Here is a 24791-nt window from a genome sequence, read left to right on the forward strand (position 1 = left end):
CGAAGGTTGGGGATGTTGTGGATAGTTTGGAGGGCTGTCAGAGGTTACAGAGGGACATAAATAGGATGCAGAGTTGGGCTGAGAAGTGGCAGATGCAGTTCAACCCAGATAAGTGTGAAGTGGTTCATTTTGGTAAATCAAATATGTTGGCGGAATATAGTATTAATGGTAGGACTCTTGGCAGTGTGGAGGATCAGAGGAATCTTGGGGTCCGAGTCCATAGGACGCTCAAAGCGGCTGTGCAGGTTGACTCTGTGGTTAAGAAGGCATATGGTGTATTGTCCTTCATCAATCGGGGGATTGAATTTAGGAGCCATGAGGCATTGTTGCAGCTATATAGGTCCCTGGTCAGACCCCACTTGGAGTATGGTGCTCAGTTCTGGTCGCCTCACTACAGGAAAGATGTGGAAGCCATAGAGAGGGTGCAGAGGAGATTTACAAGGATGCTGCCTGGAATGCGGAGCATGCCTTATGAAAGCAGGTCGAGGGAACTCTGCCTTTTCTCCTTGGAGCGACGGAGGATGAGGGGGGACCTGATAGAGGTGTATAAGATGATGAGAGGTATTGATTGGGTGGATAGTTAGAGGCTTTTCCCCAGGGCTGAATTGGTGGCCACAAGAGGACATAGGTTTAAGGTGCTGGGGAGTAGGTACAGAGGAGATGTCAGGGGTAAGTTTTTTTACTCAGAGAGTGGTGAGTGTGTGGAATGGGCTGCCGGCAACGGTGGTGGAGGCGGATACGATAGGGTCTTTCAAGAGACTGTTAGATAGGTACATGGAGCTGAGTAAAATAGAGGGCTATGGGTAAGCCTAGTAATTTCTAGGGTAGGGACATGTTCGGCACAGCTTTGTGGGCCGAAGGGCCTGAATTGTGCTGTAGTTTTTCTATGTTCTATGTTCTATAACCCAGAAATATGAGAGTGGCTTCCAATGAGCCATGAAGGCACTTAGGAATAAGGAAGGAAAAGCTGAGGTACCTATGGAAACCATGGTTTTAATATGAATGCCTACTCTAAATCAAGCTTTAGCGTTTGATACTGTTGAAGATCGGCCAGTGTACTGGAAATAACCAGGGTTGAATCCTCACACAATGACTCATTCGTCACAGATGACAAAAGCAAGCAATTCCACCCTTTGAGCCTCTCCCAGCTGCAATCCATCCAGTCCCACTCGCCTGCCCTCTTCCCGCATCTTTTCAGATCTGTATTCAGCTCCCTTTTGAATGGTATAACGAACCCATCGCTATTACTTCCCTGGCTACGTGATGCCCAGACACCAACCATTCATTATGTGTAAAGAAAAACTATTCCTCGCGTTACTTTTGCCAATCACCTTCATTCTCCGTCCTCTGGTCCTCGACTCCACTCACCTGCCCAGAATCACATATGCTTTTTTTTTAAAACTACTTTCCAACCTGCCCTGACACAGTGAACAAACTGCACATAAACCCCTGGATCTCTCTGCTCTTCTATCCCTTTCAGAATCATGCTCGCTAGTTCATATTCCCCCTTCTCATTTTTCCTACAAAGTGTAAACACTATTACTATCCTCCTCTCACTTCTCTATGCTTCAAAATGTTGCCTCGTTAAGAAAAGCAATGGTCCTGGTATCAATCCCTGGGGAACTCCACTGTACATAGTCCACAGAGGTCTGCTCCAACCATCAAGCACCCATCCACACTAATCTACACCAATCCCATGGTATTGTTCATCCAGTGCAAATAAAAACAACTACTTTCACCTCTACTTCCCATTTCCTGTTAATGGAACAATTTTCTATCCCTTCTGTTCCATAACTTTCAATCTTGATGACAATCATATTATTTGGTACCTTATCAAATATCTTTTGGAAGTATATCTCTACCACACCTCTGATACTTCAACAAAAAACTCTAAAGTTATTTGGATACAAACTGACAAACAAGACACTGGAGGAACTCAATGGGTCAGGCAGCATCTGTGGAGGGAACTGGACAGTTGACGTTTTGGGTCCAAACCCCTTCATCTGGATTTATGAAAGGTCTGGACCTGAAACGTCGACTGTCCATTTCCCTCCACAGACGCTGCTCGACCCGCTGAGTTCCTCCAGCGTTTTGTTTGTTGCTCGACATTCCAGCATCTGCAGTCTCTTGTCTCCACTTCGTTTGATATGACTCGCCTGTAACAAATGCAATGCTGGCTTTCGTTAATCAATCTAACTTGTCCAAATGATATCCTCAATCACTGTTCTCGAATTCTGTAATTCTCCCATTCCAGTAACTGACATGTTACAACCCTGGAAATAATATTTTTTTAAAAAGGGACACAATATCCACATAGTTTTTTGTTAAGGAAATCCGATACATTTGCAGGACCAAATATTCTATTTTCAGTTAACAATGAACACAGTCTATCTCACCCACAGAATCATTTGGTATTCAAATCCCCTGCATTTTTACAATTTACCCAGAATGTTAACGCCTTCACTAACCTTGGTTTGTGATTGGCCTCCTTCAGAAACCATCCACTGGATTTGGTTCTTTCACCCAATGAACTGCACTTCCGCACGGGAGAGGGTGTCCGGGATCGCCTGCTCTCAGAGTCCTTGTTGTCACTTCCGAACGGGAAGATGCTTGCCTTCTTGGCCTCGTGCGGGACGCTGCTTTTCGTGGGCTCGACGGTGGAGATGATGGGGGCAGCGATGTGCACCGGTTTGGTCCCCTGCACACTTCCGACCACCTCTTTCCTCTGGCCCTCCGCGCTCAGGACCTGAGTGCTTTCCTCATTATTCACCGTGATGACTGGAGGGACCATCCTGACCTCCACGTTGCCCGCCGCCCACTTCTGCTTGTCTGTCTCCTCGACTGAAGTCCGCTGCCCAGGTTCCTCAGCCTTGCTGGCAACGTTCTGGAAGGAACGGGACAGAGGGGTGGACTTTGGGAATAAACCAGAGGGGGATTTTGGGGAATGCTCCTCATTGTAGATGTGACTGCCGTTGATGCAGAGCAACGACCTGGAGATGGGACTTGTCTTCGGAGCCAGGAGATCCATATTGCTTTTGAATGCCTGGTTAACCTCATCGCTGAGAGCTCTCTTGTGTGTTAGCACCTTGACCAAGGATGGATTGGTAGCTACTGTAGAAGGAGAGGAAACACAATGACCCAATTTCTGGTCAGTCAGTGGTGAACTTCCTGGTTTATTTTAGTCAGAGTCACACTGCACAACCCCCCACCCCATCACCAATAGCCTTCCTTGGTCCAACCACGTAGATGCCACGGCCAAGTAAGCTCACCAATACCTCTACTTCCTCAAGAGGCTAAAGAAATTTGGCATGTCCCCATTGACACTCACCAATTTTTATTGATGCACCATAGAAAGCACCCTATCCAGATGCATCACGGCTTGGTATGGCAACTGCTCTGCCCGGGACCACAAGAAACTGCAGAGTTGTGGACACAGCCCAGTGCATCATGGAAACCAGCCTCCCCTCCATAGACTCTGTCTACACTTCCCACTGTCTACACTTCCCACTGTCTACACTTCCCACTGTCTACACTTCCCACTGTCTACACTTCCCACTGTCTACACTTCCCACTGTCTACACTTCCCACTGTCTACACTCCCCACTGTCTACACTCCCTGCAGCCAACATAATCAAAGACATTCTCTCTTCTCCCCCCCTCCCATCGGGCAGAAGATACAAAAGCCTGAAAGCACATACCACCAGGCTTAAGGACAGCTTCTATCCTGCTGTTATAAGACTATTGAATGGTCCCCTAGTACAATAAGATGGACTCTTGACCTCACAATCTACCTCATCATAGCCTTGCACCTTACTGTCTGCCTGCACTACACTTTGTTTGTAACTGTAATGCTGCCTGGATTGGAGAGCATGTCTTATGAGGATAGGTTGAGTGAGCTCGGGCTTTTCTCTTTGGAGAGAAGGAGGATGAGAGGTGACTTGATAGAGGTGTACAAGATGATAAGAGGCATAGATCGAGTGGACACTCAGAGACTTTTTCCCAGTGCAACAATGGCTAACACGAAGGGACTTAATTTTAAGGTGATTAGAGGAAGGTATAAGGGGGATGTCAGGGGTAAGTTTTTTACACAGAGAGTGGTGGGTGTGTGGAACGCACTGCCGGCAGAGGTTGTGGAGGTAGATACATTAGGGACATTTAAGAGACTCTTAGATAGTCAAATGAATGATAGAGAAATGGAGGGCTATGTGCAAGAGAAGGGCGAGATAGAACTCAGAGCAGGATAAAATATCAGCACAACACTGTGGGCCGAAGGGCTTGTACTGCGCTGTAATGTTCTATGTACCACTTTATTCTGCATTACGTTACTGTTTCCCTTGTACTACCTCAATGCACTAATGTGGTGAAATGATCTGTATGGTTGGCATGCAAAACAGTTTTTCACTGTACCTCGGTACGTGACAATAATAAACCAATCTACCCCTTCCACCCCTATCACCCAGTTCCCTCTCTCGTCCCACAACTCCTGCTGGATTTCAGTCACCGAGACAGAGTCATGCATAGAAGAGTACAGCACAGGAACAGGCCCTTCAGCCCACAATGTCTGTGCCAACTGTGTTGCAAAAATTAAAGTAAATCCCTTCTGCCTGCACATGATCCACATCCTGCCACTCCCTGCGTATTCATGTGTCTGTCTAAAGGCCTCTTACACGCCACTATCATATCTGCTTCACCACCTCCCCTGACAGCCCATTCCAGGCACCCACCACTGTGTGTGCCCCGCACATCTCATTCAAACTTTCCCCCCTCACCTTGAATGGATGTCCTCTAGTATTGGACGTTTCAATCCTGGGAGAAAGACTCTGATTGTCTACCCTAGCTAAGCCTCTCATATTTTATAAACTTCTTATCAGGTCTCTCCTCAGCTTCTGCTGCTCTAGAGAAAACAACCCAAGTTTGTCCAACCTCTCCTTGTAGCTCTAATCCAGGCAGCATCCTGGTGAACCTCTTCTGCATCCTGTCCAAACCTCCACATCCTTCCTGTAATGGGGCGACCAGAACTGTACACAATACTCCAAGTGCAGACCAGCCAAAGTTTTATACAGCTGCAACTTAACTTCCTGACTCTTATACTCAGTACCCTAACCAATGAAAGCAAGCACGCTGTACGCCTTCTTTACCACCCTACTACCTGCGTGGCCACTTTCAGTACTTGAATGAAAGGTATAGTACAGAAAGAGGTGCTTCGATTCCATGCTGCCCGTCAACACACTTAGAGCACTGTGTCCAGTTCTGGTTGCCTCATTATAGGATGTGGAAGCATTGGAAAGGGTGCAGAGCAGATTTACCAGGATGCTGCCTGGTTTGGAGAATATGCATTATGAGGAGAGACTAAGGGAGCTAGGGCTTTACTCATTGGAGAGAAGGAGGATGAGAGGAGACATGATAGAGGTGTACAAAATATTAAGAGGAATAGATAGAGTGGACAGCCAGCGCCTCTTTCCCAGGGCACCAATGCTCAATACAAGAGGGCATGGCTTTAAAGTGATGGGTGGGAAGTTCAAAGGAGATATCAGAGGAAGGTTTTTCCACCCAGAGAGTGGTTGGGGCATGGAATGCGCTGCCTGGGGTGGTGGTGGAGGCAGGTACATTGGCCAAATTCAAGAGATTGCTAGATAAGCATATGGAGGGATATAAAATAGAGGGATATGTGGGAGGAAGGGGTTAGATAGTCTTAGGCAAGGTTTAAAGATTGGCACAACATTGTGGGCCGAAGGGCCTGTATTGTGCTGTACTGTTCTATGGTAACCACCCATTTTCACTAATCCTATATTAATCCCACCTTTTATTTTAAATTCTCCCCACAGTCCCATCAACTCCCCCCAGATTCCACCACCCACCTACACAACCTACGGGCAATTTACAGCAGCCAGTTATTCTCCCAACCCCCACGTCTTTGGGACGTGGGATGAAACTGGAGCACCCAGGAGAAACCCACATGGTCACCGGGAGAACTCCATCCGGCATCCAAGGGTCTCTGGTGCTCTGAGGCAGCAGCTCGACGCACTGCACCACCGCGCTGCCAGTCACTGGGCACGGCTGATCCTCCAACGTAACTCATGTGACCCAGGTGGTTGGTGCAGGAAAGCTGTTGGACCTAAAATAAAGATTGTGAAGCAAAGAGCAAGTTGACATCCCAGGAGTACTGAGGCCAATTTGTTGTCGAAGCCCAGCTGGGGATCGACTCTGCTCTGCACAGCTCAATAAAACATCAAGCAGCCCATTTAAAATAAAGACTTAAATTTCCATCACACCTTTCTCCACCTTGGGATGCTCCAAAGTGTTTAACTGGATTTTCACAAAATCGAAACTGGTTCGCTAGTAACTTTCAATGCACAAAATCTGCCATCCTGCTCATGCCTGGTCAGGTCCACCAATGTGGTTCACTCTTAACTGGTTGCTTAGTTCAGGGATAATTTAATGGACAATGTTCTCCAGCTTTCCCAGTGACGTCCACATCTTGTAACTAGTATTGGTTATTGTCACATGTATTGAGATACAGTGTAAAACTTGTGTTTACATGCCATCCATACAGATCATTCCATATACTAGTACATCAAGATAGTAAAGAAAACAGAATGCAGAATTATAGTGTTACAGTTACAGAAAAAGTACAGTGCAATAGAAAATAAGGTGCAAGAGCCACGACCAGGTAGGTTGGGAGATAAGAGTTCATCCTTCAGCACACGAGAGGTCCATTCAAAAGTCTGATAACAGTGGGATAGAAGCTGTCCTTGAGCCTGGTGGTACGTGCTTTCAGGCTTTTGTATCTTCTGCCCAGTGGGAGGAGGGGAGAAGAGAGAATGAGTGGGGTGTAGAAACATAGAAAAATCAAAGCACAATTCAGGCCCTTCGGCCCACAAAGTTGTGCCGAACATGTCCCTACCCTAGAAATTACTAGGCTTACCCATAGCCCTCTATTTTTCTCAGCTCCATGTACCTATTCAACAGTCTCTTGAAAGACCCTATCGTATCCGCCTCCACCACCGTTGCCGGCAGCCCATTCCACACACTCACCACTCTCTGAGTAAAAAAACTTACCCCTGACATCTCCTCTATACCTACTCCCCAGCACCTTAAGCCTATGTCCTCTTGTGGCCACCAATTCAGCCCTGGGGAAAAGCCTCTGACTATCTACCCGATCAATACCTCTCATCATCCTATATACCTCTATCAGGTCCCCCCTCATCCTCCGTCGCTCCAAGGAGAAAAGGCCAAGTTCCCTCAACCTGCTTTCATAAGGCATGCTCTGCATTCCAGGCAGCATCCTAGTAAATCTCCTCTGCACCCTCTCTATGGCTTCCACATCCTTCCTGTAGGGAGGCGACCAGAACTGAGCACAGTACTCCAAGTGGGGTCTGACCAGGGACCTATATAGCTGCAACAATACCTCTCGGCTCCTAAATTCAATTCCCCGATTGATGAAGGACAATACAACATATGCCTTCTTAACCATGGAGTCAACCTGCGCAGCCGCTTTGAGCATCCTATGGACTCGGACCCCAAGATCCCTCTGATCCTCACACTGCCAAGAGTCCTACCATTAACACTATATTCTGCCATCATATTTGACCTACCAAAATGAACCACTTCACACTAATCTGGGTTGAACTGCATCTGCCACTTCTCAGCCCAACTTTGCATCCTATCTATGTCCCTCTGTAACCTCTGACAGCCCTCCAGACTATCCACAACACCCCCAACCTTTGTCATCTGCAAACTTACTAACCCACTCCTCCACTTCCTCATCCAGGTCATTTATAAAAATCACCAAGGGCAAGGGTCCCAGTACAGATCCCTGAGGTACACCACTGGTCACCGACCTCCATGTGTGAGGGGTCCTTGATGAGAGCTTCTATCCCACTGTTGTAAGACTCTTGAACAGACCTTTTGTATGTTAAAGATGAACTCTTTACCTCACAATCTACCTCGTTATGGCCTCGCTCCTAATTGTCTACCTGCACTGCACTTTCTCTGTAACTGTAACACTTTATTCTGCATTCTGTTATTGTTTTCCCTTGCACTACGTCAATGCACTGACGTGATGAAATGATCTGTATGGATGGCATACAAAACAAAGTTTTTCACTGTATCTTGGTACATGTGACAATAATAAACCAATTCGAATTCCAGGTTGGCTGCTTTCCCAAGGCAGCAGGAAGTATAGATGGATTCAATGGATGGGAGGCTAGTTTGTGAGAGTTCTTGAAAATGCAGTCCACTGTGACACCAGAGGAAACCGGAGCCAGTGTCCACTCTGCAAACTCACACTAACCCTCAGTGATAATCTTTGATGTTGTTGCTGGAGAGAAAAACATTGGTCCAACACCACCTCCAGATTTTCCACAGTATCATCAGGGATTCTTTCCACCCACTACCGAGAGCAGAGGGACCTTAGTTCTACATTTTATTCAATGAGATTCCAACTGCAAGGACTTCCGCTGCCTGATTTTCCAAGAGTAGGAGAACTAGAACTTCTAAAACTAGAGGGAATGGGTTTAAGGTGAGAGAAGAAAGATTTAAAAGGGACCCGAGGGGCAACTTCTTCACACAGAGGGTGGTGGGGATATGGAACGAGCTGCCAGCGGAAGTGGCAGAAGCGGCTACAGTTATGATATTTGGATAGGTAAATGAATAGGAAAGGTGTAGAGGGATATGGGCCAAATGCGGGCAAATGGGACTAGCTCAGGTTGCTAACTTGGTCGGCATGGGACTAATTGGGTTGAAGGGCCTGTTTCTGTGCTGTATAACTCTATGAATTATTGTTCCTAGTCATTAAGCTGGAAAGAGTGCAGAGGAGCTTTACGAGAATGTTGCTGGGACTTGAGGGACTGAGTTATGGAGAGAGGTTGAGCAGGTTGGGACTTTATTCATTGGAGCATAGGAGAATGAGGGATGATCTTATAGAGGTGTATAAAACCATGAGGCGCATAGATAGGCTGAAAGCGCACATTCACAGGCTTGGGGAATCAAGAACTAGAGGGTACAGGTTTAAGGTGAGACGGAAGAGATTTAATAGGAACCTGAGGGGCAACCTTTTGACCAAGAGAGTGGTGAGAATGAGCTGCCAGAGGAAGTAGCTGAGGCAGGTACAATAACAACACTTATAAGATAAGATCTTTATAACAACGCATAAAAGGTATTTGGACAGGTACATGGCAGGCACGGTAGTGTAGCGATTAGCGTAACGCTTAACAGTGCCGGCGACCTGGGTTCAATTCCCACCGCTGTCTGTAAGGAGTTTGTACGTTCTCCCCGTGTCTGTGTGGGTTTCCTCCGGGTGCTCCGGTTTCCTCCCACATTCCAAAGATGTACAGGTTAGGAAGTTGTGGGCATGCTATGTTGGCGCCGGAAGCGTGGCGACACTTGCGGGCTGCCCCCAGAACACTCTATGCAAAAGATGCATTTCACTGTGTATTTCGATGTACATGTGACTAATAAAGAAATCTTATGGATAGGAAAGGTTCAGAGGGATATGGGTCAAACACAGGCCAAAGGGACTAGCTAAGATGAGAATCTTGGTCGACATGAATCAGTTGGGTTAAAGGGCCTGTTTCCGTGCTGTACAACTCTCTGACTCTATGAATTATTGATTCAAGTCTCTAGGGTAGGAAGTGAAATCCTGAAGGTCTGACCTGGTCCTGAAGAGTGCTGCCCACAACCCACTCTTTATTCATTAGCATGGGACTGCTCTCCGAAGACGCAACAGCTCACCTCCTCTGTGATGGCTGTTTTTGTAACTGATAAAGGGCTCCTTTCAGAGCAGCACTCGGTTACAAAACCAAGGCCAACGATTAAAATCCTGGAAAGGAAGGATTTCTGGAATTCAAATACCAGCAGGCTTTCCCAGTAATGAATGCATGGAACACTTCCCAGCAGTATGAGCAATGGTTACAGTAAGTTTATATATTGATTCTTTTCAGTCCTGCTCCTGGATACAGCTCTGGGCCAGGGTGACTTGCCAACATCAACGATTACCACCCACCCACCCCCCCCCCCACCCCCCAACAGATGCTGTTTGACCCCCTGAGTTCCTCCACCAGTTTTTTTGTCCCCCGCGTAGAATACATCCTACATCTATAATTCTCCACATTGATATTGAGCAACCAAAGGAAATAAGCCAGTGGCCGGCAAGGTGGGTGAATTCCAGCCAGGCTACAAAGAAATAAAGGTCTCTCAAACTCACCAGAACCACAAGGACAGGACTCTGCAGCCCTCTCATCCCAGCTTGATCCTAACAACTGCACCCAATACCTAACCCTGAAAGTGGTCTCACAGGTAGACAGGGTGTTGAAGAAGGCATTTGGCACACTGGCCTTCATCAGTCAGGGCACTGAGTACAGAAGTTGGGATGTTACATTGCAGTTGTACAAGATGTTGGTGAGGCTGCTTTTGGAATATTGTTCAGTTTTGGTCACCCTGCTGTAGGAAAGATGCCATTAAGCTGGTAGATTGCAGAGAAGATTTACGAGGATTTTGCTGGGATTCGAGGGAGTGAGTCATGGAGAGAGGTTGAGCAGGTTGGGACTTTTTCCACCGGAGCATAGGAGAATGAGGGGTGATATTATAGTGGTGTATAAAATCATAAGGGGCATAGATAAGTTGAATGCGTACAGTCTTTTTCCCGGGGTCAGCGGATCAAGAACTAGAGGGCATATGACTAAGGGGAGAGGGGAAAAATTTAATAGGAACCTGAGGGGCAACTTTTTCACCCAGAAAATGGTCAGTATATGGAACGAGCTGCCAAAGGAAGTGGTTGAGGCAGGTACAATAACAACATTTCGTAGACACTTGGACAGCTACATGGACAGGAAAGGTTTAGAGGGATATGGGCCAAAATCGGGCAAATGGGACTGGCTTATTTGGGAATCTTGTTCAGCAAGGACCAGATGGGCTGAAAGGCCTGTTTCCGTGCTTTATGACTCTATGACCTACTGAGTCAGAGATGCTGCACCATGAATTCTCCCACTGATATTCCTCGGTGGGAGAAGGGAATTGTTGAATTGGCCCACACAGCAATGCTGGCAGTGACCCACTCTCTCCTAGGTTTGAAGATCGTGGGTTCTGGTCCCACCCCAGACTGTTGAGTGTTATCTGTATTGATAATATATCGTTATTAGTCACATGTACATCGAAACACAGTGAAATGCATCTTTTGCGTAGAGTGTTCTGGGGACAGGCCACAAGTGTCTCTACGCTTCCGGCACCAACATAGCGTGCCCACAACTTCCTAACCCGTACGTCTTTGGAATGTGGGAGGAAACCGGAGCACCCGGAGGAAACCCACGCAGACACAGGGAGAATATATAACCTCCTTACAGACAGCTGCGGGAATTGTACCCGGATTGCTGGCGCTGTAATAGTGTTACGCTAACCACTACACTACTGTACCTGATCCCCTGTGCTATACTAAGTGGTGCACAACTGTTAGAAGTGGTGCCTCGTATCCACAAACTAACATAGATTACTCAGCCCTTCAAGCCTTTCAATCAGTGGGTGGCATGGTGGCACAGCTAGTACAGCTGCAGTCTCACACGTCTAATGACCCGGGTTCGATCCTGACCTCTGGCGCTGTCTGTGTGTGGAGTTTGCACGTTCTCCCTGTGACTGTGTGGGCTTCCCCCAGGTGCTCCAGTTCCGCCCACATCCCAAATTCGTGCTGAGAGGTTAACTGGCCACTGTGAATTGTCCCAGCGTGTAGGTGAGTGACAGAATCTGAGGTGGGAGTTGATGGGAAGAGTAAAGCATTGGTGCAGGATTAGTGAAATGGCTACTTGCTGGTCAGCATGAAAAGGTGGGCCAAAGGGCCTGATTCCTTGCTGTGTGAATCGATGGGTCCGAGATGACAGGTGCTCTTAGGCAATCTCATCATCACATTCCCATCTATCCCAGTAACTGTTCACTCCCTTGGTTATCAAGTGGCTCTCACTGCCTTAAATACAATCAAGGTCTCTCTTCCTGGTGGCAACAGAGTTCCAAAGACACACAACCCTCAATGGAAAAATTCTGCTTCAATTGCCTTAAATGAGTGACCTCTTATTTTTAGCTCTAGCTTCTCCCACAGGAGGAACCATCGTCTCACACCCACCCTGTCGAGACCCCTCAGGATCTCAAGTGTTTCCAATAACTCTCAACCTTCTAAACTCCAGAAGATACAAGCGCAGCCTGTCCAACTTTTCCTCACAAGACAAACCACCCATTCTAGATATTAGTTGAGTAAACCTCTGATCTGTTTTCTACGCATTAACATCCTTCCAAAACTGTAATCACTATTCCAGATATGGTCTCACCAATACCCTAACCACAATTAAAGCTTAGCCCCACCTTCGTATTCAATTCCCTGAACATTAAACAAGAACACTGACAGTGCAAGTAATTAGGAAAACTATCTGCATCCCAGCCTTTTGTGACTCATGCTCCAGAACACTCAGAACCATGTACCCCGGAGCCCTGTGTCTCTCATCATTTCGAAGAGTTTCTTTTTTTTTTATTTTTCCTGCCAAAATAGGCAATTTAGATTGTCTGATGGCAGATAGAGTGTAGGGGGAGCTTCACTCTGTGTCTGACCCCGGGTGTGTGTGATGGGACGGTGTAGAGGGAGCTTCACTCTGTGTCTAACCCTGGGAGTGTGTGATGGGACAATGTGGAGGGAGCTTCACCCGGTGTCTGACCCCAGGAGTGTGTGATGGGACAGTGTAGTGGGAGCTTCACCCGGTGTCTGAACCCAGGAGTGTGTGATGGGATGGTGTGGAGACAGCTTCACTCTGTGTCTGACGCTGGGAGTGTGATGGGACGGTGTAGAGGGAGCTTCACTCGGTGTCTAACCCATGACATCTATGCCCTGGGAAAGCCACTGACTTCAGTATCCCAACCTCAGGTACCAACCAGGCTCATTACGTTGATCACGTTTCACCAGAACACAAGCTCCTTACTTGGCTCATTCGGAGGAGGATGGAAGGCACCCGGAGCACTGGTGGCTTTTGGAGAAGGCAGGTTGGTGACCCCAGTACTGTTGCTGATACTCTCCAAGGACCTCACACTCTGCTGGGAGCTCAGCGAGGAATTGGACTTGGTCAACGATGATCTGTGAAGCTTGGGCTTCGAGAAGAAACTCTTCTTGGACTTCTTCTCCGGCGTCCCCTTCTCACTGAACTCCTCATCGCTGGTTATCTGGCCCACACTGCTCGGCACGATGGCGGAGGCAGACTCCGCCGTCAGGCTGTCGTGCTTCTTCTTGCCTTTCACCTTGTCCTTCAGTTTGTCCAGTGCTGAGCGGTGCTTCTCCTTCGAGGACAGGTCGAACATGCTGGCCGTCAGGTTGTTGCGGACAAACTGGATGCTCACTTGAATCTCACCTCGCTCCTTCTCCTTCTGACCGGGCTTCGAGGACAGCTTGTACCATCTGAGGAAGAAGAAAATCAAGCAGTGACTCATAGAACAGTACAGCACAGGAACAGGCCCTTTGGCCCACAGTACTGTGCCAAACTAATTAAGCTAATGACAATCGGCAGGCATGGTAGTGTAGCGGTTAGCATAATGCTTTACAGTGCCAGCGACCCAGGTTCAAATCCAGCCACTGCCTGTAAGGAGTTTGTACGTTCTCCCCATGTCTGTGTGGGTTTCCTCCGGGTGCTCCGGTTTCCTCCCACATTCCGGAGACGTATGGGTTAGGAAGTTGTGGGCGTGCTATGTTGGCGCCGGAAGCGTGGCGACACTTGCGGGCTGCCCCCAGAACATTCTACGCAAAAGATGCATTTCACTATGTGTTTCGATGTACATGTGACTAATAAAGGTATCTCATATCTCCCTCTCTCTCTCATCTCACTTAATGACACCTGAAGAGATTGAGTCTTGACCTCACAATCTACCTTGTTATGACCTTGCAGCTTATTGTCTACCTGCAATGCACTTCCCTGTAGCTGTGACTCTGTACTCTGTTATTGTTTTTACCTGTACTACCCTAATGCACTCTGTACTAACTCAATGTATCTGCACTGTGTAATGAATTGATCTGTACTCATGGTATGCAAGACAAGTTTTTCACTGTACCTCAGTACGTGTGATAATAATAAACCAATACCAATAATCACTTGCCTGCACATGGTTCATATCCCTTCATTCTCTGCATATTCATGTGCCTATCTAAGAGCTTTTTAAACACCTCTATCCACTACCATTCCCAGCAGTGCATTCCAGGCACCCACCACTCTCTGTGTAATTAAACCTGCCCGCACATCTCCTTTGAACTTTCCCCTGCTTACCTTGAATTCATGCCCTCCAGTGTTAGACATTTTGATCCTGGGAAAAAGATACCAGCTGTCCATTCTGTCTCTCTCATAATCTTATAAATTTCTATCAGGTCTCCCCTCAGCCTCTGCCACTCCAGAGAAAACAACACCCGTTTGTCCAACTCTCCTTATGCACATGCCCTCTAATCCAGGCAACATCCTGGTGAACCTCTTCTGTACCCTCTCCATAGCCTCCACATCCTCCCTATCCTCCCTACAATGGGGTGACCAGAACTGACAGCAATACTCCAGATGCAGCATATTCAGAATTCTATAAAGCTGCAGGGAAGACCAGAACAGCAGCAAAGCCAGCTGGAACCGGAAAGAGTTCGGCATTTCCTAGGTCAATTCCAACTTCATGGTCTCAGCAGGTCATGGACTCAAGCCCACTCCAGGCACTTCATTCAGGCCAACACTGCTACTGTGTTGTTGATGGTGGTGTCTTTTAGATGTGGGCTTTAAAAGCAACTTTTATCCCCTTAAGGCAGAAGTAAAATAACAGGAAAAGTGGTCTAGTCATGGTTATCAAGAGACGTTATTAGTATTAGATCAAAGGAAAAGGTTTGTAGCACTGCCAGTAAAAGCAGTAAGGAGGATTGGGAAAAATTCTGAATTCACCAATGGAGGTCCAAGGTATTGATAAAGAAAAGTTGAATATGAAGGTAGCTTGTGGGAAACAATGTCAGTAGATTTAGTAGATATGTAAAAGGGAACAGATTAACCAATTCGGGTACCTTACAAAAAAAAAACAGAAATTATATCAGGGTGTAAGGAAATGGCAGAGAAATTAAACAAATATTTTGTTTCTGACTTCTGACTTCATGGAAGACACCAAAAACCTCCCAGAAACAGCCAATGAAATTGATGGACTGAAAGATGACTAATCCCCAGGACCAGATGACCTGCATTCCAGAGGTTTGAAGTCAATAGCATTGGAGATACTGGATGGACTCATCGTCACCTTCCAGAATTCTTTCACTTCTGGATCCCACAGAATGTGGCAAATAGGAACCCACCCTGAATGTGAGAGAGCAAGAGCAAAAAACAGAGGTGGGGGGTGAGAAGACCTATAGATGATCCGCAGTAGAGGAAATGCTGGGATCTATAAAGTAGTATTGGTATATTATTGTCACTTGTACCAAGGTACAGTGAAAAACTTGTCAGGACACTTGCAAAATATGAGGCCTGTTCTTTTATAGGAATGACATAACGTTGCACAAATCTGTTGGAGTTGTTTTTTCAGATTTGCTGCCAGTAAAATAGATAAGGGAAAGCCAGTTGATGTGGTGAATTCAACTTTCAGAAGGCCTTTCAGAGAGTGCCCCACAAGTCAGTAAACAAAATTTGACATGGTATTGATGGTAATTCACTGCCACAGTAAGAGGAGGTTTAGCCAGGGTGCTGCCTGGTTTAGAGGACACGTGCCATAAGGAAAGGTTGGACAAGTTCGTGCTGTTTTCTCGAGTGGCAGAGGCTGAGGGGACATTTGATAGAAGTTTGTAAAATTACGTGAGGCATAGAGTAGACAGCCAGCATCTTTTTCCCTGGATTGAAATGTCTAACACCAGAGGACATGTATTTAATTTGAAGGGGGAAAGTTTAAAGGATGTGCGGGACAAGTTTTTTTTACACAGAGAGTGGTGGGTGCCTGGAATGCACTGCCAGGGGTGGTGCTGGAGGAGGATAGCAGAGGAGCATTTAAGAGACTCTTCGACAGGCACATGAATGTGCAGGGAAGGGAGGGATATGGTATATGGTTAATGTGTGAGGAAAAGGGATTAGATTAATTAGGAGTGATTGCTTTAAATAGTTTGGCACATCATGATGAGCCGAAGGGCCTGTCCTGTGCTGTACTGTTCTATGGTGTGGGGACTCTGATTAACAGGCAGAAACCAGGGTAGGAATAAATGGGTTATGTTCAGGTTCTGACCAGTCAGCTGCCACAGGGATCAGTGTTGGAGCCCCAGCTGTTCACCATCTGTAAAACTCTCCTATTTACCATATAGGGGAAGGCCATTCAGCTCATCAAGTTAATGCCAGCTCTCAATAATCGGGATGATGGGATCAAGCGTCATAAATCCAAGGTTGCTGATTATACAAAACTGTGAAGAAGATGCAGTATGGCTTCGGGGGATATAGACAGGCTAAGTGAATGGGCACAGACATGGTAGATGCAAAATAATTTATGTAAACGAAAGACCATTCACTCTGATAGAAGGAAATAGAAAGATTATAAATGAGTCTTACAGCATGGAAACGCCCTTCGGCCCAACTCGTCCAGGCCGACTGTGTTGCCCAGCGAGCTAGTCCCATCTGCCTGTGTTTGGCCCTTAGCCCTCTGAACCACTCCTGTCCACGTACTTATCTAGATGTCTGAAGTACGTGGTGTGAAATTAAAAGGTGTTACTGTTCAGAGGGCTCCATGTGTCCCTGTACACAGGTTACTGAAAATTAGCATGTAGGTTCAGTAAGCAATTAAGGAGTCAAATGGTGGGTGGGTTTTTATTGTCGGAGGACTTCAGTACAGAAGTAAAGACATCTTGGTCACTGGGAACGTGCAAACTCCACACAGCCAGCACCAGAGGTCAGGATCGAACCCGGGTCACTGGAGCTGGGAGGCAGCAGTACTCCCAGCTGCGCCACTGTGCTGCCCCGACCTTATCCGTCTCCTGCAGCCTGGGTCTGGTGCTGCCACTTGTGCTTTCTGGTGATAAAGCATGTGCCAAGAGCACAGTGGATTAACGTTGCACTTATCGCCTCATTTCCCTGCCCATTCCTAATGCACAGCCAGTGACTGATGTTAATCTATCTTCAGCGGCATCCACTTGAACTTGGGCCAAGTCCAAATGAACATTGAGGCTCCCTGTGCTCTCTCTGGCTCAATTAACCCCACTCAAGTCTTCTTGAGTGATGGGCCATTACTTTTACTTTTAGAATGTATCCTGTTGGGTTTGGGCCACAATCTATACCATAGCTGACTTCGCCATTAACAGCAAACATTAGTTGCAAGGAGCCAGTCATTTAAAACTGTGGTTCATAGAAATTTCTTCTCTGAGAGGGTGGTGAATCTCTGGAATTATCTTCCCCCGAGAGTGCCGGAGGCCAGATCGTTTGGAATAATTAAGGTGGGTGTAGACAAATATTTGCGTCAGCGGTGGAAAAGGTTCCTGGGCGTCAACATCTCAGAGTATCTATCCTGGGCCCAACACATTGATGCAATCATGAAGAAGGCATGCCAGCAGCTCTACTTCGGTATGAGTTTGAGGACATTTGGTATGTCACCAAAGACTCTTACAAATTTCTATAGATGTATGGTGGAGAGCATTCTGACTGGTTGCATCACAGCCTGGTATGGAGGCTCCAATGCACAGGATCACAAGAGGTTGTAGACTCAGCCAGCTCCATCACAGGCCCAACCCTCCCCACCATTGAGGACATCCTCAAGAAGGAGGCATCCATCACTAAGGACCGTCACCATCCGGGACATGCCCTCTTCTCGTTACTACCATCGGGGAGGAGGTACAGGAGCCTGAAGTCACTCAACGATTCAGGAACAGCTTCTTCCCCTCCACCATCAGATTTCTGAACGGTCCACGAACCCACGAACACTAGCTCGTTGTTCCTTTTTTTGCAGTATTTATTTATTTTGCACTGTACTGCTGCCACAAAACAACAAATTTCACATCATACAAGTCAGTGATAATAAACCTGATTCTGATATTGAAGGTTATGGGGAACTGACGCTCAAGAGGAGTTGAGGCCAGCATGGAGCAGCCATGATCATACTGAAAGACAGGGCAGGCTTAATCGGGCAGTGTGGCCCACTCCTGCTCCGATTTCTGTGTTCTCGCGTGAGGCAGAGTGATGGGTGACAGCATTGGATTAGTTTGGGAGACGTAGACTTCACCAACAAGGTCAGTATTTATTGCCTGACCGCAAATGCCCTTGGATAATAGAAGTGCATCCTAACTAGGAAGACCCAAATGTAACCCAGGTGAAGGGTCTCGACCCAAAACGTCAACTGTCCATTTCACTCCACAGATGCTGCCTGACCCACTGAGTTCCTCCAGCAACTCGTTTATAGAGTCAGAACTAAACTCTTTGCCATGTTGGGTCACCAAAAGTCAACAATTGTTTGCAGGGATCTGATCAGCAGAGCAACCTGATATGGTTAATGTTTGGAATGCAACAAAGACTGGTCCCAAAGAGGCCTCCCTCAAGGCTCCATGTTCTACCACATGGAATCCTGGTCCACACAAGAACTTGAAAGGACTATGGGGAAAGGAAAGGGAAAATGGGCCAAATGGCCAGCTTCTTCTGTGCTGTATGAATCTGGGACACAACATTGTTCTGGTAACAGTGTGCAGTTCTGGTCACCCATTACAGGAAGGATATGGAGGCTTTGGAAAGAGGTTTACCAGGATGCTGCTGGATTAGAGGGTATGAAGAGAGGTTGGACAAACTTAGCTCATTTTCTCTGTAGAGGCTGAAGGGAAACCCGATAGAGGCTTATAAAATTCTGAGAGGCATAGATAGGGTAGACAGTCAGAATCTTTTCCCCAGAGTAGAAATGTCAAATATTACAAGACATGCATTGAAGGTGAGAGGGGGAAAGTTCAAAGGAGATGTGAGGGGACATCACATTTTTTTTGCACAGGAAGTGGTGGGTGCCTGGAACAGGCTGCCAGGGGTGGTGGTGGAGGCAGATATGATAGTGGTGTTTAAGAGGCTGTTAAACAGACACATGAATATGCAGAGAATGGAGGGATACGGACTATGTACAGGCTGAAGAGATTTAGTTTAATTTGGCATCAGGGTCGGCACAGACATTGTGGGCTGAAGGCTCTGTTCCCATTTTCTGTGTTGTTATGAGAAACCGATTTAATGTTTTCAAGGGTCTCGGACTTGAAGCGTTAACTCTGTTTCTCCAGCTGTCTGACCTGCTGAGTGTTTCTCCCATTTTCTGTTTTTATTCCAGATTTTTATCATCTTCAGTTTTATTGATTTTTGGGACAGCAAATAGATTTTCCAACAACTCAGTAAATGCCATAGCAACCATTGCTGATACTGGCTTTTTACTTTAGATTTAATTTAATTAAGTGAATTTAATTTCCTTAACTGTTATTTTCTATGTTCTAAACAGAAGGGCAGGTAAAGAAATGTTGCAAACAGTTTCAGTGAAGATCAATAGGTTTGAGATATTAAGGCAATCAGGGGATATTGGGTTAGTGCAGGGGATTGTTGCAGAGGTACCATACCAGCTATGACCTAATCAATTGGCGGAGCAGACACGAGGGGCCTACTCATTTTTCTATCACATTTAGAACCAGAGGACTGTGCCAAATGATGCTGACTTGACCTGTTACAAGACGATTGAACGGTTTCCTTATACAATGTGGTGGATTCTTGACCTCACAATCTACCTTGTTATGACCTTGCACCTTATTGTCTACCTGCAATGCACTTCCTCTGTAGCTGTGACACTTTACTCTGTATTCTGTTATTCTTTTTACCCTGTACTGCCTCAATGCACTGTGTAATGAATTGATCTGTACGAACGGTAATCAAGACAAGTTTTTCACTCTACCTTGATACAATAATAAACTAATAAAACCCTGAAGGGTGTGCTGGCTCTGTGGGCACCACACACTTGTCTGAATCAGAGCTTCACAGCTCCAGAGACCCCGGTTCAATCCTGACCTCCAGTGCTGTGTGGAGTTTGCATGTTCGCCCTGTGACCGCGTGGGCTTCCCCCGGGTGCTCCGGTTTCCTCCCACATCCCAAAGACGTGCAGGTCAGATGGTTAACTGGCCGCTGTAAATTGCCCCCTCCCCAGTATATGGGTGAGGGGTAGAATCTGGGGGGATTTGATGAGAATGTAGGATTAGTGGAAAGGGATAGTTGATGACCAGCAGACTCAGTGGGCTGACGGACCTCTTTCTGTGCTGTATCTCTCCAGCTCTTGAGGCATAATGGATATTGAGTCTCCAAAGCCTGTGCTGAAGGCATGGCACAAGATCAGTTAGTGATAAGACTTGAGTGCTCTCTCAGATGAATGCAGGAGATCCCCGTCGTACAAAAGGGCAGTGTCTGGGCCACTTCTTCCTCGTCATTGTGTGTGCCTCCACCTTATACCAGAGATAGCCACCTAGCCTTTGGAAGCCATATATCCCAGTGATGCTGTCAATCACCGCTCTTCCCTCACCTACTCTGCCATCAGTGCTGAACTGCTTTGGTATATCTCTGACAGCCAGTCAGTCTCGTCACAAAGGAACACAACAGCAAAGTCCTGCTCTTCAAACACAATAAAGGCAACCATATTGTCTATTGAACTGAAGAGAATTGAACAGTCCCCTAGTACGATAAGATGGACTCTTGACCTCACGATCTACCTCATTATGACTTTGCACCTTATTGTCTACCTGCACTGCACCTTCTCTGTAGCTTGGACACTTAACTCTGCATTCTGTTATTGTTTCCCCTGTACTACCTCAATGCACTGATGTGATGAAATGATCTGTATGGATGGCATGCAAAACAAAGTTTTTCACTGTACCTCGGTACATGTGGCAATAATAAACCAATTTACCTTAATTATGTTAATTGAGGGGTTGGTCAGAGTATCAATCTGAGCTCTCTGGCTCTTCAAAATAGTTTTGAGGGATCCTGTTTGTGCATATTGGATGTTCAGTTTTACACAACTTCTGACAGGGATACTTCCTACAGTGCGGCAGTCCCTCAGTACTGTGCTGGGGAGTTCTGTAGGGCTTGAACCAATAACCTTCCAATTCAGAGACCAAAATATTATTCAAGGAGCCAAGGCTAAAAGTACAGATCGTAACCAAGAACCCTTCCATTGAGCAGGATCCCAAGTTCATTGACTGGCTCTCTTGTGCTGTTCCTGTAGTTGCTTGTTGATTCTGGGGATCAAGTGTTGCCTTTACGCTGTGCACGAGTTCTGTGAAGTATCATTGGGAGGGAACTGTATAGACAATACTGACTCGTTACAGCAGGACTGAAGTTAAATACTCTGCAACTTCTAATTGGGGTGTAGGACGGTTGGTTAATGAGACTGAGCTCATTTTATCAGGAGGAAGCAGAGGCTGTACCTTCGCCTGTAACTCCAAACCCAGGCGGGTTAGCCAACTTCCCCTGAATTGACATGATTCTATCAGCAAGTGGTGAAACCGTCAACACACAGGACAGGGCAGCCAGCAGGAGCAGTCTAAGGGTTGGACACGGCCTCCGAAGATGCAACCATCATTACACCATGGGTATTGTCAACAACAGTGGTCTGGCTCTCAGAGTGGGAAGGGACGGTTTTGTGTCCCACCACCCCCAACTATACATTCACAGCTACCGTCGGGCAGGAGGTACAGAAGCCTGAAGTCTCACACCACCAGGTTCAGGAACAGCTACTTTCCTACAACCATCAGGTTCTTGAACTGACAACGTAGCACTACGGACCATCTCTTGCACTACTTGTCCTTAATTGTGTCTTTGTTTTTTTTGCCCTGAGGTCTTGCTTTTGCACACTTTCTCCCCCCACTGTATGGTATGATGTTATGTATATTCTATGCAATAATTTATATTCTGTGTTGTCTAAGATGCTGCTGCAAGTTTTTCATTGTACCTGTACCTCACTGTACTTGTGCACATGGCAATAAATCTGACTTAATTTGACAGTGTGTGACCCTTATCCCTCCTGTCTGGAGTGGAAAAGTGCCAGTGTTTCCCACCCCTAAGTGGGAGAGGACAGAGTGACTTCACCCACACACTGTTGCCGAGCCAAAGATACGGTATTAATAAGGGCGGCACGGTAGCGTAGCAGTTAGCACGACGCTATTACAGCACCAGTGATCGGGGTTCGATTCCAGCCGCTGTCTGTGAGGAGTTTGTACATTCTCCCATGTCTGCTTGGGTTTCCTCCAGGTGCTCCGGTTTCCTCCCACAGTGCAAAGACATAAGGGTAGGTTAATTTGGGTTTAAAATGGGCGGCGCGGACTCGTTGGGCTGGAAGGGCCTGTTACCACGCTGTAAACAAAATTTTAAATTTTAAAAAATTTTTTTAAAAATTTGATCTGTTCTAGATGAAGATATTATTTTTAAACAAACCCTCTTTGTCCCTCCAGTACATGTAGAAGTTAAAGGGTCACCTGCCATTGGCCTCATCGCTGTGTTTGGACACAGCCCAGATCACTCGCAGACCAGATGACCTTGCACCATCTGCCAAGGTTTGGAGGCAGTGCCTGTGCTGTGGTCTTGCCCAGGCAGCAGTCATAGACTGATGCATTCATGGAGTCATACCTTACGGGCAACATGCCAGATACTTCCATCTCAATCTCTGGGCAAGCCTGGTCTTACACACAGTGCAGACCCAGCAGAGGTGGCTGTGTGGCTGAAGAGTAGCCCTGGGAGTCCTCAACACCAACTCCAGAGCCCATGACGTCTCATAACATAGATCTAACCCGGACAAGGAAACCTCCTCCAGATTCCCACCTCCCGCCCTCCCTCAGCTAATAAATCAGTGTTGAACAACACTGAAGAAGCACTGAGAATAGCAAGGGCACAGAATGGGTGGGGACTTCAATGTCCATCACCAAGAATGACTGGGGATTATCACTCCTGAACAAACTGGCCAAGTTCTGGAGGACAGATGGGCCAGACTGTCTCTGCAGCAGGTAGCGACTGGACCAACACTAGGGATAAGCCTACTTGACCTCTTCTCACTAGCCTACCTGTGGTAGATGTATGCATTCTTAACAGCATTGGGAGAAGATAGAGAGCCTAGCTACATGGCATCATGACAACGACCTTTCCCTCAATGTCAGCAAAACAAAAAAGCTGGTCATTGACTTCAGGAAGGGGGACGGTACACATGCTGTCTACATCAATGATGCTGAGGTCGAGAGGGTTGAGAACTTCAGGTTCCTAGGAGTGAACATCACCAATAGCCTGTCTTGGTTCAATCATGTAGCTGCCACGGCCAAGAAAGCTCACCAGCTCCTCTACTTCCTCAGGAAGCTAAGGACATTAGCATGTCCCCATTAACCCTCACCACTTTTTATCAATGCACCATAGAAAGCATCCTACCTGGATGCATCACGGCTTGGTACGGCAACTGCTCTGCCCGTGACTGGAAAAAACTGCAGAGAGTTGTGGACACAGCTCAGCACATCACAGAAACCACCCTCCCCTACATGGTCTCTGTCTACACTTCTCACTGCCTCAGTAAAGCATCCAACATAATCAAGGACCCCTTTCACCCTGGACATTTTCCCTTCTCCCCCCTCCCATCGGGCAGAAGATACAAAAGCCTGAAAGCACGTACCACCAGGCTCAAGGACAGCTTCTATCCCGCTGTTATTAGACTATTGAACGGTCTCCTTGTACGATAAGATGGACTCTTGACCTCAATCTACCTCATCATGGCCTTGCACCTTATTGTCTGCCTGCACTGCACTTTCTCTGTAACTGTAACACTTTATTCTACATTCTGTTATTGTTTTACCCTGTACTACCTCAATGTACAGTGTAATGAATTGATCTGTATGAACGGTATGCAAGACAAGTTTATCCACTGTACCTTGGTACGTGTGGCAATAATAAACTAATTCTAATTCCATCTTGGTCAGCATGGACCAGTTGGGCCGAAGGGCCTGTTTCCATGCTCTATGACTCCATGTGTGCTAACCAGCAGCGACAGGCAGAGCTGAGCGATCCCGTAGCCAGTGGATCAGGTTAAAGCACTGCAGCCCTGCCACATCTCATCATGAATAGCAGTGGACAATTCCCCAAGCAACTGAAGGCTTCAAGAGCATCCAGCAATGGAAGGGCCAAGTATTGGTGGGGAGGTCAGCAGAGGAAAGGGGGAGAGAGAAAAAACATAACAGAAACGAGGCTGAAGTCAGCGGCAGCCTGTGGATGAACTGCTCGCAAACTTCCTGCTTGCCAAGTTTATTATTTAAGACTCCCCTGGGAGTGGTAGACAGATGCTATCTGCTGCTGGCAACGACTCACCCCCAAGCCCGCCTTTCATGGCTTTAGGCAGCAAAAGATAAGCAGCTACCTCTGCCCTACCCACTGCTTTCTGTCAACGGCTGGAAGACAACATGAGTAACTAGCTCATGCAGATGTTATTCCCTCCCTCCCCCAGCTGAAGCCTGCCTCTGTGGGCTGATCCACAAGTGTCTGGGACTCTGCACAGGGAGCAGGTAACCGGGGGAAGAAGATAAAACACACAAAGGGATAAACGGATTCATCAGTCAGCCGCGTTGGAGGAATGGAATGTGGAGCACAGACGCTGGCACGAACCAGATGGACTGAATGGCCTCCGCCAGTGTTGCAAAATCTGACAGAAGGAGGATGCTTAAACCATGAGAACTTCACCACAGGACATTGTGTGAGGGACCTCGTAGACACCCCGCCGAGCGTGGAATGTGTCTCACTCTCAGAGCCAACACCACCCACCCTTTCCCCATTGCA

The 24791-nt window shown here is 47.0% G+C and overlaps 1 protein-coding gene across 2 annotated transcripts in view; it reads right to left on the reverse strand.

The window, feature by feature from the left end:
- Positions 1–24791, reverse strand: part of LOC127582864 (rab11 family-interacting protein 5-like) — a 95473-nt gene that overhangs the window by 37236 nt on the left and 33446 nt on the right. For both annotated transcript variants that reach the window (XM_052038473.1, XM_052038464.1), the window contains exons 2-3: positions 12951–13420; positions 2469–3111 (exon numbers count right to left, since the gene is read on the reverse strand). In XM_052038473.1, coding sequence (XP_051894433.1) covers positions 2469–3111; positions 12951–13420 — 1113 coding nt within the window. The remainder of the gene's footprint in view (positions 1–2468; positions 3112–12950; positions 13421–24791) is intronic.

Source organism: Pristis pectinata, chromosome 2 (assembly GCF_009764475.1).
Source record: "Pristis pectinata isolate sPriPec2 chromosome 2, sPriPec2.1.pri, whole genome shotgun sequence".
Classification (NCBI taxonomy): Eukaryota; Metazoa; Chordata; class Chondrichthyes; order Rhinopristiformes; family Pristidae; genus Pristis; species Pristis pectinata.